The sequence below is a fragment of the Halyomorpha halys genome, unplaced genomic scaffold (genome assembly GCF_000696795.3).
Source record: "Halyomorpha halys isolate HHAL.00 unplaced genomic scaffold, Hhal_1.1 Scaffold1179.1, whole genome shotgun sequence".
Lineage (NCBI taxonomy): Eukaryota > Metazoa > Arthropoda > Insecta > Hemiptera > Pentatomidae > Halyomorpha > Halyomorpha halys.
The window spans coordinates 308,577-324,288 of record NW_027113079.1 but is presented as its reverse complement, the minus strand read 5'-3'; the positions used below and the strand labels follow the sequence as shown (position 1 = coordinate 324,288).

At 30.6% G+C, this 15,712-nt stretch overlaps 1 protein-coding gene across 1 annotated transcript in view; it reads right to left on the bottom strand.

Annotated features, from left to right (window-relative positions):
- Positions 1–15,712, bottom strand: part of GABA-B-R2 (gamma-aminobutyric acid type B receptor subunit 2) — a gene marked incomplete at its 5' end in the record, with an annotated part of 146,850 nt that overhangs the window by 23,210 nt on the left and 107,928 nt on the right. The window contains 1 exon segment of the mRNA XM_014433270.3: positions 2,715–2,948. Within this exon segment, the coding sequence (XP_014288756.3) occupies positions 2,715–2,948 (234 nt within the window).

Below are 15,712 nucleotides of genomic sequence, written 5' to 3'. Positions count from 1 at the left end.
GTTCGTTAGACTAAAACAATCATGTGAAACGAATCTGAAGTAAATTTAATTACCTTACTTTTGATTTTAGCTCAGCAGTGAATGTTTAGTCTTAATGATTATCTTAAAATTGGCGAATCACAAAAAAAAATATTGACCAAGAGAATCCAGGAGGAAAAAAAACTCCATTTTTTCATTAACTGATTTTTTATTAAAAGTTCAATAAAATTACTTATTTTGAAATGAAAACTGGTTGAGTAGAAAAAGAAAAAATAATTGTAAATAAAACTTTTCAAACTTGCATTTTATATGTATTATTTTAATAATTGCTATCGTAGAATGAATATTACAAAATAAGAGCCAATTACGACAATTTTTGTCTTTTATGGAAAAGTTGCCAAAGTTTGAAGAAAAGTATCTTAGGAAGTAATGGTCATACTGACCTTAGTTTATCTTCAAATTGTAGCCACATTTATTTAAAAAATAGCAAGTTTTCGGTCAGGCGCGTAATTTTTAAGTTATTTAATAATAATCGAAAGATTGTACTAATTTCGTTTGATATCTGAAATATTCTTGTTTTAACAAAAGCAATCTTTATAAGAAAAAAAATAAAGGTCTTGTTTATCATTTGATGTATAGAGTCATAATTTAATGGTGAGAATATAAACACATCAATTCTTATTTTGTTGACATTTATGATCGATCAGAAATAGTAAAAAATGGTATGCTTATCACAAAAATAAGTGATTTCAGTTCCATAAAACTGAACTAAACTTTAATTCTGATATTCCATAAACTTAATTTCTGAGCTAAGAACATTAACACATCCGCACACACACTCCACGTAGCTTGATTATTTGGACTGTGGTGACTTTAAATTATGCATTTTCTTTTAAACACAAGATTCGACATTTATATATACTATATATCTACTTATATATAGGTAATTGCAAAGTTTCTGAGCATGGTTCATTGTATATTAGTTTTATAATTTACATGTTATATTTTATGTATACATTGCTATATGGTATGTATATATTATTAACAACTCTTTGAAATAAGGAATACAATTTTTTTGTTACCTAACGTGAATTTTGTGCCCCTCCAGTTTGTAAAGGATTCAGATAATTTTTCAACGTTTTCTACTAATTAATTTATAAATAATAATAAAGTTTTTAATTATTCTGGGGTACGTCCCATAAAGATAATGGACAACCTCATTTATTATTAACAAGATATTTCCCTCTCTCTTGCCATTATAATAATTTGATTCAATTTTTATGAAGAAAAAAGCTTATAAAAAATAAAGAATATTTAAATAAATAATGCATCCAAAGGACGCTTGGAGGTGAAGTGGTTGTGTCTGTTTAGTTACTTCGTAACTTAGTAATTGTGTAATGTATGTTAATATAACGTATTACAATGCAATACAACGTAATACAATGTACAACAACATAACTTCCAGGATTAATAATAATAATAATAAAATATTACTAACATAAAATACATGTTTCGTATTAACTATAACTTGAGACGATTATTTGACAAAATACTAGGTTTGATATTTATTATTGTTGTAGAGAGTTATGAAACAGTGGGGAGAGAATCAGGTTCTACCATTCGTCATTACTTTTTATTTCTAATTGTTGTGGAGATTGTGGGAGACCGTGATGAATGGTTTCTTCGCTAGACATGGCGCGCTAGAATGTTTGGAAAATATAACATTCCTCACATCTCAAGGATTAATAAACTATTGAAATAATTCTTATAAGCTTATTGCTGAATTTTTCTAGTGAAGAGATATACAGTGAAATGTTTTTTAAAAATTAAATATAAGAATTTAGTCCATTAATATCTGAATAAAAAATAAATTGTGTAATATTTAAAAAAAAAAATGTTATATTTTAAGTATTTTTCTGATGAGTGTACAAAAAAAGAAACCATTAAGGAAACGAATTCATTACCAACCAACTGCTCCTAAGATATAATTAACATTATGGTTAAATGTTCAGAATTAAACTGAAAACGTATAGTAGTACTGAATACAGACACTCATATATATATTATATAATATATTGAGAATTAATTTAGATGAATGATAGATCATATACCAATAAATAGCAAATAACATATTGCATGTAACATACATATATAAGTAGTAGCTATGTGATATACTATAATGAGATATATAATATATCATATAGCAATTTTTTCAAATGAGAAAACTCAGTTTATTATGAATACTTCAGGAAATTCAAAATCTGGAAACAGAGGCAACATTTAAAAATCAATTTAGCTGAACTACCCATAATTAAAAAAACTCTAATAAAATCTTCTTCAAATGCTTGAATTCATTTGAACATATGTAAACTTGAATGAGTTTGAGCAAATTGTACAATTCGGTAAATTTATGCGGGTTAACTTAGGGTTTAGGTTTTGACTTAAATCCTCCAAACCGGAATGGCATAATAGCAAGCATTTTCTACTCACAATTACATATTTTCTAGAAAATAACAAATCTTTCTTTTATATTATGTTCATCCACTGCTGTACGGGCACCCTGCGAGGTCCTAAAGGTACTTCTTTACATTTAGGGATAGTAATTAGAGAAAATTAACTGCTATGGCAGGTCAATATCTTTCTTTCTTATAATTGTATGATTCACCGCTATGATCGAAATAAACCTAGTTCAGGGTAATAAATAAATAATTCTATGTTGAAATGTTATGACTCACCGTAACCCCTTCGAAGCTGGTGAGGTTGAGAGCTTCGATGAAGAGTCGCTCCCAAAGGGGGTCCCTGTATTGGAAGTCAGACACAGTCTGGTTCTTGCGGATGTTGCGGATCCGATGGGCCACATGCTGGATGGCCAGTGCCACGGCCCACACCCCGTCGTAGGTGTAGCCGTGGAACCTCGAGTACTCGCTGCCTCTTCGCGAGTCGTATTCCTCCTTGTACTCATCGGCGGTCTGCAAAAAGCAAGATGGAGAAATTAATGATTATTTAATTTAAGAATTTGAAATGCCACTCTTTTGAGTCATATTGGTTTACCATTCGTAATAATAATAACAGTCTTCATTTATTCTGGGATTGACTCCTTTAAAAAAATATACATGCGTCAAAATTAGGCTTTAGAGCCCTAGAGTAAAGTACTAAATAAAAATGAAATTATTAAACGTCATAAAATATACTTTAAAAATATAAAAATGACCAACAACAATTAACAGAATATATAAAATAAGATTAGAACAAATAAAATAAAACCATATATTATATCATGAAACTATCTCATAATAATAACTCAAAAGAAAAAAAAAAAGAAAAAATCAAATACAATTTCTGCTAATACACATATTTACAAGTATAAACGAAAATCTGAAATATTAAATACAGAAAATATAAAAAACCTTATTTCAACATTCAATTGTTATTTTTCCGGAATTGGGTGGTTGAAGATACGGGATTTGAAGGTTGGAAGGGTACTAGAACTACAAATAAAGGAGGGAATAGAATTCCATAAGGAAGAGGAACGGATGGGAAAAGATCTATCAAAGCCTGCGGTTCAATAGGCAGTTACATTTAAGTCTGAAGGCCGTGAGCGGGTATTGTGGGAATGCACTGAGGACTTAAATTGAAGAATATCGGAGATACGATGTACGATGGACGGTGGGATTGGATAACTTGGTAGAGAAAGGAAGCAAGAAAGTATTTACGACGGAAGGAGGGGTAAAGCCACTTCAACTCTTCATAAAATCGGGCGACAGAGGCGTCCCTGTGGACCCCAAAGTTCGTTGTGTAATTATTTAATGTAATTGATAGATCCTCATTAAAAGTTTCATTAAATATTGTTTATTTTGTAGATAAACCGTGGCAAATTTTTATAAGAATAAGTAATAAACATAAATTATGTATAATCAATCAATATACTCCAACTATAGTAGTAACCTAAGATAGGTATTTAAATTGATTTGTCATTTCTTATCTAATAAATTAAACTAATAGAAAGCCCCGTCGTAGTATAGGTTTTGTTGTCAGCTTTTCACGGGGAAACTTAAACTGATTACGAAGAAACTTTTCCCATTGTTATGTAGATCCCTAAAGGTTGTAACCAGAACCTTTGATGATGATTTAATAAAATAAAACAAATAAAAAATATAATTTTTTTTTTATTGTATAAGACAATCCACAGCGATGTTATTATTTGCCTATAGATGCTGATTAAATAAAATATAACAGAAAAATTCGTAAAATATATTAATAGTACTTTTATTTTCTTTAGGTAATCAAATATTACTGGAATGTGAGGGCTTTTGTCGTTTAGTAAAGTTCCGTAATGATATGGGAGTCCGGTGTCTATCAAACACTCGCAGACTGTCAGTTGTGTTTAACAGTTAGTAGTACGTTACTCTGTCTACATGTTGGTCTTGATGTTCCTGACAGCGGCAAGTATTCTTGGGTTAGTCGAGTCTATCCAACTCGTATTATAGTCAGTACTATATCAGACATAGTACAGACGTCATGCTGTTTTGGATTGATGACTTCCATTGAAGTACTATGAGGTGTTGTGTGGTTCATATTTTCTGTCACTTATATAATATTTGTGTTGTCATCTAAGCCGTCAGAGGCGGTATCAATGAAGCAGCTCTTGCCGCTTGGTCAGCTTTACAATTACTCGAGATATCCTTGTTGCCTCGTACCCAAACTCTGAGATCAGTCCAATTTAACTTGAAAATTAGTTGAAATAAGAGTACTGTGACAAGATGTGTTGTATATACATTTTTCGACAGTGAAAATGAACTCATAGAGTCTGTGAATAGTTGGATGTTATTTTTATTTGTTCCATAGGCCTCCCGTAATCCCATGGTAAACGAATTGCTTTCGGAGGGAATATGTGTTTGGACTCTTATGAAGCCTGTTAATACTGCGGCTCTAACACCACAATCACTTTTGGATGGATAAACAATTAGAAATAAAAATAAAAATACAACATTGGAGATGAAATACAAGATTAAAAACGTAGGTTAATGTTATGTTAACGAAAAAAACAATAAAAACTCAACGAAATAACGCTACTTTTAATGATCGAGTTTTTATGTTATGAATTTTAGTTAGTAGCTTGCTTTCTTTGAAATTATGAATGTGATTATTATTATTTAAAACAACATGAATAAGTGCATCGTTTCTTTTTTCAAAATTAAAATCTTGGTTCGAGAAATTGGATTGAAATTATAAATCTGATATAGATCGAGATAATATATATGACAGTTTACGAGACGATTTCAGTAATATTGAATGTAGAAATCGTTGTTACGAATTGAAAAGGAGATTTACATTATTAATTGTTCTTTATATTAATTCTACAAAATAATAATAATAATAATATTACTAAATTATTGATGATTTTTGCTCAAGTAAATGTTGGATAATATTATTTCTGAAGTTGCTAATGTGAAAGTTTTAGGGTGCGGTCAAGCCTGTAACAACAAAAGCAATTTCATTCTCCTGAAGCGTATAACAAGAACAGTTTTAATAAGTTTTATAACAACTTTGTTCATTAGAGCTGTTTTATTTTAGTTTCATTAGATGTTTGTTTTTAAAATGAAATTAATGTAACGAACGGATTAATTTATATGTTGACGAGTTATTCTAAATATTTATTTTGGATAATAAGCAAGATAAATTTTGCTTGATTTTAATTGGATATTCAATTTTCAAACTCACTGCTTCCTTATAATAATATTTAATTGTTTGTGTGTGTTCAACACGTTATTTTTGTTCGATATGAAATCACAGGAATTCATTAGAGAATATGTAGGTGGACACAATTAGTGTTATAGATAAAATGTCACATTATAATTAGTGTAATAAAATTAATATTATTACATAGAATGTTAGTGATTTTTTTTATAAACACTCTAATATATGGTAGTTCTCTTGTAATAACTGGTTTTAAGAAGAATCATTTTTTCACAGATTCGTATACCAATAATTATAAGGTATTTGAAAATTTAGGTTTCCGATTACTTATTCACCCCTAGATTTAGTTTATATTACTCAATGGAATGTTATTGATGGAGGATTTTAATGGAAAATGGGATACTAAAACGATTTGGTTTATTCGATTTCCCAAACCACTTTCAGAATTACACCTTCAGGACGGGTCGGGCCGGAAAAATCACCGATATAAAATGGTTGCAGGTCTAAATCACGTACTCGTAATACATAATAGGTTGTACATAGAAAGGAAGTTATTCTTAAAGAGCATTTTGTGCTTCTCGTAGCTTGTTCTATCTTAATTTTTGTAAATGAGATATGTTAACGAATTATTGCTTTGACCTTAACAGACAAATGGAAAGTGAAATTCGTATGAGTATGAGACACACAACATTTTTTTTTTTTTGACAACACACGAAAAATTGTAAAAACAAAACAGTCATGTGAGATGAGAGAAGGATATCATCTTTTCAAATAGGTAAGAGGGTACTAAGGGTCTCGGCCAGAAACTTTTATTATGTATTTCCAATAATTTAAAATAGGTATTCAGAGACTCTAGTTAATGCCAGTATTAACCTGAATTTATATATATTTTATTAACCAACAGGTTTGTACTCAGTTATAATTCAAGGAATTTCAAAAAGGGTGTAATTTATTCTCGTATGTTGCCTTTGAAGGTGAGAATTTAATATTTCATGATGAAAAACAAGGTTTCGGTCAAGGCTCCTTATATACAGACACGTTCAATTAGATCATGTGTACTGTTTACTGGAACGTGAGTAATTAATAAAGGTAACCCAGTGAAGAGGTTATTCAATATAGCCAACTCGCTAACCAAGCTAGAACCTCGTTACCAAGCTCCTCCGGTATCGGCTTCAATTTAATTCAATGAGTCACATTACAGAAATGTGGTGAAGGGAGATGTTTATGGGAACTGGTCCATAAATAGCCGAGAGATAGTATCTGCTAATTTAGCTGTTGAACGGTCCCGCTGGTTAATGCAGCAAGTGTGATGTGTCCATATTATCGCATATACTCCACACTTTGTTTTATTGCCGAATCAACGATTCAAAATCACACTTCGATCACAACTTCAAAATACACTTTCAGTTAATGTAATATTTTCAAATACATTCAAATACATTCAAATGACATAATACATGTCATATTAATAATGACACATTCAGTGGCAGGAAAAAAATGTAAAGGTAGAAGAAAATTCAATTGTACTTGTGGGGTATTATCGCGATAAAGAATAATTTACCACAAATTATATTTCCCCACAATGAGAAATATATGTCCATGATAAGAGAGAAGAGTTGTGGGTACATACGCTCTGTCTTATATACAGTAAGCATTTATAAGCTCGGAGCTTAGAGGAAACAACATAATGGAGGGAGTAAGCTGGAATAAAAGAAGTGTGCCTTATGTGCCTTCCAGGGGGCATAGCAGAGGAGTAGGGGAAAAGTAAGAGGCAATCATTGGCTCCTTCTGTTTCAGTTTAGATTACAATGATGAAAATTATTATACACATAAACGTTCCTTATGTGGATGTGGCATTTTAGGCTTCACTTTTGCTTTAAAGAAGAGTACGATCATGGCAGCGTTATAAGCGCTAAGACATCACACCTAAGCAACCTTGTAACTCCAGCGGCGCCTATTCGATTACAGGGCGTGTTGACTTTTATTTCGTGGCTGTTCCATGGAATAAATACTTGGCCTTCTTATTCTGGTTAGAATAGGGTAGAGTAGCCTGTATAGGGTAGATAGCCCCTTCTCCCACCCCTCGAATGTCAGCAAACGCTTATAGGGTAATATAATTAATATACTATTATAATTATGCAACATAAATAAAATATATTATTACGGCATAATTTGATTCATGCGAACCAATGTCGTTGAATCAACGATACTTATAATTCTAATATTTAATTCTTGTATCTATAAATTAAAATAATATAAATTCATAATTTTAAATTTGTTCAGAGGATATTTGAAATAATGTCATACTAAATTTAATATTAATTTAAATTTAACATGTTTTCAAATATAATTTTCGGTTCTGTTACCAATCCAATTCAATTAAATAGATGCATGAAATTTCTTCAAAATTAATTATAACTGCAGCAGCGGCCTTGCGTGTTGTGTACCTTGCGCTGAAAAGAATTATCTGTTTTACAGGGGATCATTGAAAGAGATGATTTGATTAAGTGTCGCCTAGTTAACTCGTGAACAACTAGTACTCTTTTCCCAGTTTGCGTGAATAAAGGCATAGATACACAGAAATAAGAGTTTAAAAGTTTCCAGTCGTTTAAAGGCGTGATTGAACATCGATCATTTAATGAATATGGTGAAATTTTGTAAAGGTCAATTCCGAATTGTACTGTGCTAAAAATAATAATTTGAAAAATAAGTTGTTTTTAAAATTATAAATAGTTTAAATATAATTATTCAATTTCTTGAGACTGGTATTTATATATTAAATAAATCAAATGGTATCCATGTTAAGTCTGAACACTCCTTATTATATTAATAGTCCAACGTTTCGGCCAAATCTGCCATCATTTAACAGCTTATTATACATTAATTTGTAACAATTATAACAACAACATTATCACTAATAATACAACATACCTTCAAATATAAATTCTCACCTCACACCAAAAATTTAAAAATGTTATGACTATTCTGCCCAAGTCATCCATTATAAGTCAAACACAGCCTATGAAAAAGTCAATTAAAAGACAATCATATTAATTATTAATAAGCTTACCTAAGCTTATTTTTAGTTACATATTCTTTTCAAACTGCAATAATTTTAATTTTCGATTAATCAACACTATCACTATCATATAAACAAACCAATTTATAACCTTCCATACACTCAGATCAGGCTTGTTATTTATTTAATTCAAATTGTATTTTGGTCTCAATTTGTATTTATTCCAATTATTAAAATTCATATAAAAATGTATTGTAAACAGTAACAAATACCATATTTTTCTGATATTTTTCATAAATTTATTTTCCTTAAAATCTCTGAATGATGTTGGTTTAAATTCCTTGTATTTGTTTTAAAGTTAACTGTATAATTGATGTTCTCTGATATATAAATTGACTCAAGTATTTTTCTTTTGAATATATTGTTTTCTTTATGTAAAATTATGGTGTTATCTAAATCAAAATTATGTTTGTTTTTAGCTGCATGCTGCACTAATGCTGTTTTTTCCTCATTTCTTACACCATTTCTGTGTTGTTATATTCTATCCCTCAACATTTGCTTTGTTTCACCTATATAGATAGCTGGACAATTTAAACACGGAATTTTATATATCAATTGACTTTTAATTTCAATTGTTGAGGTGGTGAAGGAAAGGACTATCCTACAGGTTACTCTACCCTATTCTAACCAGAATAAGAAGATCAAGTATTTTTCCATGGGACAGCCACGAAATAAAAGGCAACACGCCCTGTAATCGAATAGGCGCCGCTGGAGTTACACGGTTGCTTAGGTGTGATGTCTTAGCGCTTATAACGCTTCCATGAAGGAGCCAATGATTGGCTCTTACTCTTCCCCTACTCCTTTGCCATGCCCCTGAAAGGCACATAAGGCCTGCCTTTTTGACTTTTTTTCCTGCCAGCTTACTCCCTCCATTATGTTGCTTCCTCTAAGCTCCGAGCTTATAAAGGCTTGCTTTATATAAGGCAGAACATATGTACCCTCAACTCTTCTCTTTTATCATGGACATATATTTCTCATTGTGAGGAAATATAATTTGTGGTAAAATATCCCCTATCACGATAATGCGCCCCACAAGTACAATTGAATTTTCTTCTATCTCGTTTTTCCTGCCACTGAATTTGTCATTATTAATGTATTTGAAAAATGTTACATTTACTGAAAGTGTATTTTGAAGTTGTTAATCGTTGTTTCGACTATAAAAGAAAGTGTGTAGTAGATGCGGTGATATGGACACATCAATAAACAACAAACTACGTTAATTCTAATTGTAACTTCATAAAATGTAAATTGTAATTGTAATTGTAAATTTGTAACTTTCTCACTTTGTAATTGTAGCTTTGAGAACATGTCCATTGTAATCTACCTTTGTAAATCCAGTGTAAATTGCACTAGTGGTGCACTTAAATAAAAAAAATGCTCTTATAAGGGAGAATTATAGGCTTTCAAAAGGGACAAAAATTCACACGTTTTATTTTATATTTCCGGTTCTAATTTGTTTTATTAGAGTCGTTTTATGCAGTTTATAGAGAAGTTTGGTGTAGATTGTTTAAGCCGTGTTGAAGTTATTTTCATTTGGTAGATTTAAGAATAAAATCAAAGGCAAAAATTTTGTAAAAAAAAGTATAGGGCGAAAATTTTGTAAAAAAAGTAGGGCGAAAATTTTGGACTAAAAATTTTTATCTTTCGAAAATTCGTATTTCAGGGTTTCTTGAGGTGTTAAAAATGTTAAGTATTCGTTTAATTTATATTCCTAAATCATATAAAAATACAATTATTTATAACAAACTTTCTATTGCATTCTTTAAATCCATATACATCCTCAAATATAGCAATAGCGAAGTATTGCCGGATCAGATAGTAAATGTATAAAAAAACAAAACATTATAGATTAATTATTTCTTTTTTTGGTTTTTACTGGCTGACACGAATAGTATTAAAGGCAAAGGATGGCTAAAAATAATGCATACATCAATATAAAATTGTAAATTGCACGAGAGGTTAGGTATGAACTAAACAGCTTTAAAGAATAAAATAACAATTAGCACATGCACATACAACTCACCAACCGTATGGAATATATTACTGAACACGATTTTCTACTTACTGCTATCGGAAATAGTAAAAGCATACAATTGTCTTGATAACAATAATTATTTTTTGAGATTGATGAATTGATTAGTGGCGACCTTTTATAGTAATAACTAACTAATTAATTCTGATCACTCTACGTATAACTAAGATCATTAGTTATAAATGATTTTGTGATCTAACATTGGAATATTGCATATGCGAATGTTACATCTTATACAAATCGATGAATTTATTATGGGATATATATCATCAGTATGAGATCATGAATATTCCACAAAATAAAATTAAATGTATAAGGATATTCATAAAAAAAAAAGAAAGATAGAAAATGAACCTACTGAGATCGATTACACAGAACCAATAACCTAATTTTTCTTCCTGAAATGTGATCATCTTATTAAATAGGTCATTTTTTAAAATTCATATAATAAACATTATAAGTATATTATATTTCTACCTTGAGCAAATAGTAGAGAGAGGAATTTCATGTTTTAATATTTGTATATTTTCCTTCAGATCTTAAATTCTGAAGCAAAATATATAAATATCAAATACATAAAATATATCAATTTTTTATTTATTTATTGCTATTTAATACTGTACATTATATTACATTTAGTTAGTTTTGATCTCAGTTAAATTGGAGTGTTACAGGCAATATGGTGCACTAAGACCCTCAGGGAGCGGCGGTCCTATATCACTTTTGAAATATTTGCTTGAAACTGGAAGAGGAGACTTAAAAAGATAGTTTAATCGAGTAATATTTGAAATGCGCCTGAAATTGAAAAAAACTGTGAAAACAAGGTGAATTTGTGAATTGACCATAATGGAATAAATGTCAGGAGCTTAGAACACAAGGAAGGACAGTCCTTATAGCCCTATCTTGGTTTAATCATTACTTCTGTCAATATTTGTTTTAATTAACTTTGTGCCCTACAATACATTTGGGTAAGCGCCAGAGGCTATAAAAAGATCGAAGAGAAAAAATTTAAATTTCTTAACTTGCTAATGAAAGTTGGTTTTATAAGGAAATGTTCTCAGCTTCTGAATTGGAAGTAAGAAAGCCTTCGAGAGGTTTCCATAACCGACATCGGGGCCACCACAAACGACTAGCCGTACGAAATAGGGTACGGCAGAAGTTTCACTTAACAATCCCTGGGAAGGAGGAAGGAGAGCCTATAAAAAGTAACGAAGGGTTGGGGAGTGTTTCCTCAGGAGGCCTTTACGTTCCTTCCTCTCCAACATTGCCTGTCTTGTCCTCACCCAACCCACGTGCCAGATTCTTTCTTCTTTCTGCTCCGTGATAAGACTATTCAGAAAAGAAAGAATATCATTCTGTCCGAGAATCAATCAAACATTATTGAATTCATCAAACGAACTCTTCTTTATGACCGACCCCTCTTTGGAAATATTATATTAATTTTATAAAAGTAAAATATATATATAAAAATATAAAATACTTCTTTTGATCAATATATTATTTTCATATCTGAGATTTTTTAGAAATACTGAAGAAAATATCAACAATTGTTGGTGAGTAATTTTATATGATTCATATCATAACATCGATATTACGTAGACGAAACCTGCTAATTGGTTGTAGTTTTTGTTTGCTTTTTACGAACCATCCATGCATTTTATATTTCATAAAAATTCGGTCTAAAAAATAATATTAAATCTGCTTTGTAAGGAAGTACTGTTACTGGACCAGCGGTTGTGCAAGGAGGTGATTTGGTCAGAATTACGCTCCACTATCAGATTTTTACTAAATGAAGGGTAATCAAATTCGGATTGTTCCTCTTAAATCTCGGGTATACTCCTGTTAATTAATTTTAATGTTAGATTTTTAATATCTATTCTCTTGTGAGTTTATTCCTATTAATTATGTGAATGTAAATCGTTGCGAAAATAAAGATTTTTTATATTTCTCCGACGGAAAGAATTCAGATTTAGACATATGAGAGTTTATTCTAAAATTGTATGTACATTCCATGTAATCAAAGGATACACTGTTGACCATTGGATGTTTTATTCTAGCAATCTAAATTGCTGAATCGTCATCTTGATCGAACGGTGGAATACATCAAAATCGGTCGGTTTGTGAATAGATCAATTGAAATAATATAAATAGTAACGTGAACTAAAATTTCTGTTAAATTATCCCTTTCATGATTGTATGTTAAATGATTTAATCTATTTGCAGCCATAAAATACATTAATGGAAAATTGACCAGCAATTCAAATTCACTTTTTAAACAGTCGATTATTGCTTGTAAACCAACTCAAAGCAAGGATGTTTCAAAATGACGACCATCAAAGAGTATATAAATTATTATACTAAAGTTAAATTTAATCAAATGAAACAAAAAGGTGGCATATTCTGGGAGCAATATTTAAAAAAAAATTTTTCAACTCATTAAAGTAAATAAAAGTTATTTAAAACTAGTATAGATTATTTTTTTTTAGAATATTTGTTAGATGATCAGTAGTATGTAATTAGGCGAAACCTTGAACCGTATACCAATAAATAGTTTTTTTTTCTGCCAATTGGAGTTCTATACTGTCTAACCATGGTTGAGGGTCAAAGGTCATCATTTTGTGGAACCGCCACTCGATGAAAAAAGACAACGCCCCAGGCCGGATTTGAACCGGCAACGCCAATAGACATCACATTAGTAAGATTGTGTTTTAATCACTGAGCTACGGGCGCCCCCAATAAATAGAAAATCTTTAACTATTTTTTGCCTTTATTGACCTCCACCCGAAGTGTTTTACTACAATCAACTAGAGATCCATTCCTTTTATTCAGTAGGTTTCAACTAAATGGTTTTTCTGCCTTTATTGACTGTGCCGTCCCTCTCTCCTCCCCAGTCTACCCGGTTATCTTCATACAATAAATTATTTTTAATAAATATGATGAGCATTATTTAGATAAAGATTTAACTGTATTAATGAAAGCTGATTTAATTACGTTATTTACTTACAATTATATTAAGGCTAACATATAAAAAAAAAGACTGATATCGGATGTTGCAATCTTGCTTCACAATAAGATATTCATTACTATGTAGGAAAATATCTAATTAAATTAAACATTAGGAAACAAATAATAACAGAATTGATGACATTCATTATCTATTGCTTGGTTTAGAATATTATATTAGACAAATGGAATAACTCCAAATCGTATTCGGAGTTTTAGATATCACAGAAAAACGAAAAGTGGTGAAAGAGAAATACAAATACCAAGAATATTTTCAAACAGTTTATCTCTTACTCAATTTGAATCACTTGGGACTATAACTTTTAATGGAAGTTCTGGCTCTATCTGGGAGGTACATGGTCACCACAGCGATCCATCACGCTGTTTGCAAACTCTATGCATTTCATATCATCTCGTCTAACCGCTGGATAAAAGAATCACCAATCCGTTGGCTTCACCCTCCTCCATCACTATCTGTCTCAACTTAAATTTTTGTATCGAGTTTTTTCTCCTTTTTCTTATAATAAAACTTATGATGTGCTAAATGAGTGCGTAGGAATTTCTGATAAGTGGATTTTTTATTTCTGGCTTACTGCAAACAGGTCGGAATATATGTTTATACAATACTAGCTGCATCTTGTTAAATTTAGATTACGTTTACATATCTGTTATATAAATTATAGAGAAAGAAAATCTGGCTTGATAGAAAGAACGCATCTTCAATTTGATGGGTTTATAATGAAAACGATTATTTTTATGAACAAGATAATTTTAAAATATTTTAAGAAAACACAGTATTTAGCTTAAACGATATTTTTAATTCTTTCTCCCTGTGCTTTTTTCTGAAACCTGATCTAGATAAGATTAAGATATAGTTGTCCCGAGGAAAAACAGACTTCTCATAAGTCGACTCCAATGTATAAAAGTTTCTTCCTGTGTTTTATTTATAGTGACGGCAAAAGGGAAGTTAAATCCTTCAAAAACTAAATGGGAAATCAGTGGGAACATTGGTGTGCGAGGTATCACTACCACTTTTCCAACTGCTATTGGTCATTAGTGAACTGTGACATGGACAATGATCCTTCGGCTCTTATCAGTGTTGTTGGAAGCTACCATCACGCCCCTCGTTTGCACTTTGCGTAATTGCCTACAGTTTTTCAGATTGATGGACGTTTATGGTTACTGTTACGTTTCAATGGGCTATGGCGTTGCGTTACTAAGCCTAAACCCTTCCTCATTAAAGGGTCTATCAAATACGAAAGTAATTTTTCAATTTTGAAATTAACACAGTCAAACAAAATGTTCAGATTTTATTTATGACTTTGCCTCTAGCAACAATATCGATGTTCGTTTCTAGTTATCTTTATATATGATTGAAATAAATAACAGAATGTTCTCAGAAGCCTTTAAATACTTTTTTTTTTGTATTTTCAATTCTCCTATAATAATCCTTATTTCCGAAAATCTTTATTGGTTTGTTTTTAAATTTTTTTTTTAGAAACAAATATTTAAATACTCTTTGTTGCTGCTCTAAGCCACAAATATATCAGTAGCGATATATGAAAAAAAAAATGAAGATAAACGTAGTTCATTGTTCCTAAAGCAGGTGTTCCACAGTAATGGTGATAGTGAAACCTACCGCAGCCACCAGGATCGTGTATAATAGATTACATTATATTGTCAGTCGTACTATCAGGATTTTATTGATAGTTGGTATTGCAATAAAGTATCTGAGCAAGCGCTGTAACTATAGCCGTCACCGTTTAACCTGTTTGTCCAACCAGTTAAATATAATGATTATTAATATTAATTAATTTAATCTAATGATTACTAATTATAATTAATTATTTTTTCAGAGTAATTAAAAAGTTTATTTAAATAATTTAAAATAACAATGAATTTTGCAGCTGATAAAAGGGTGT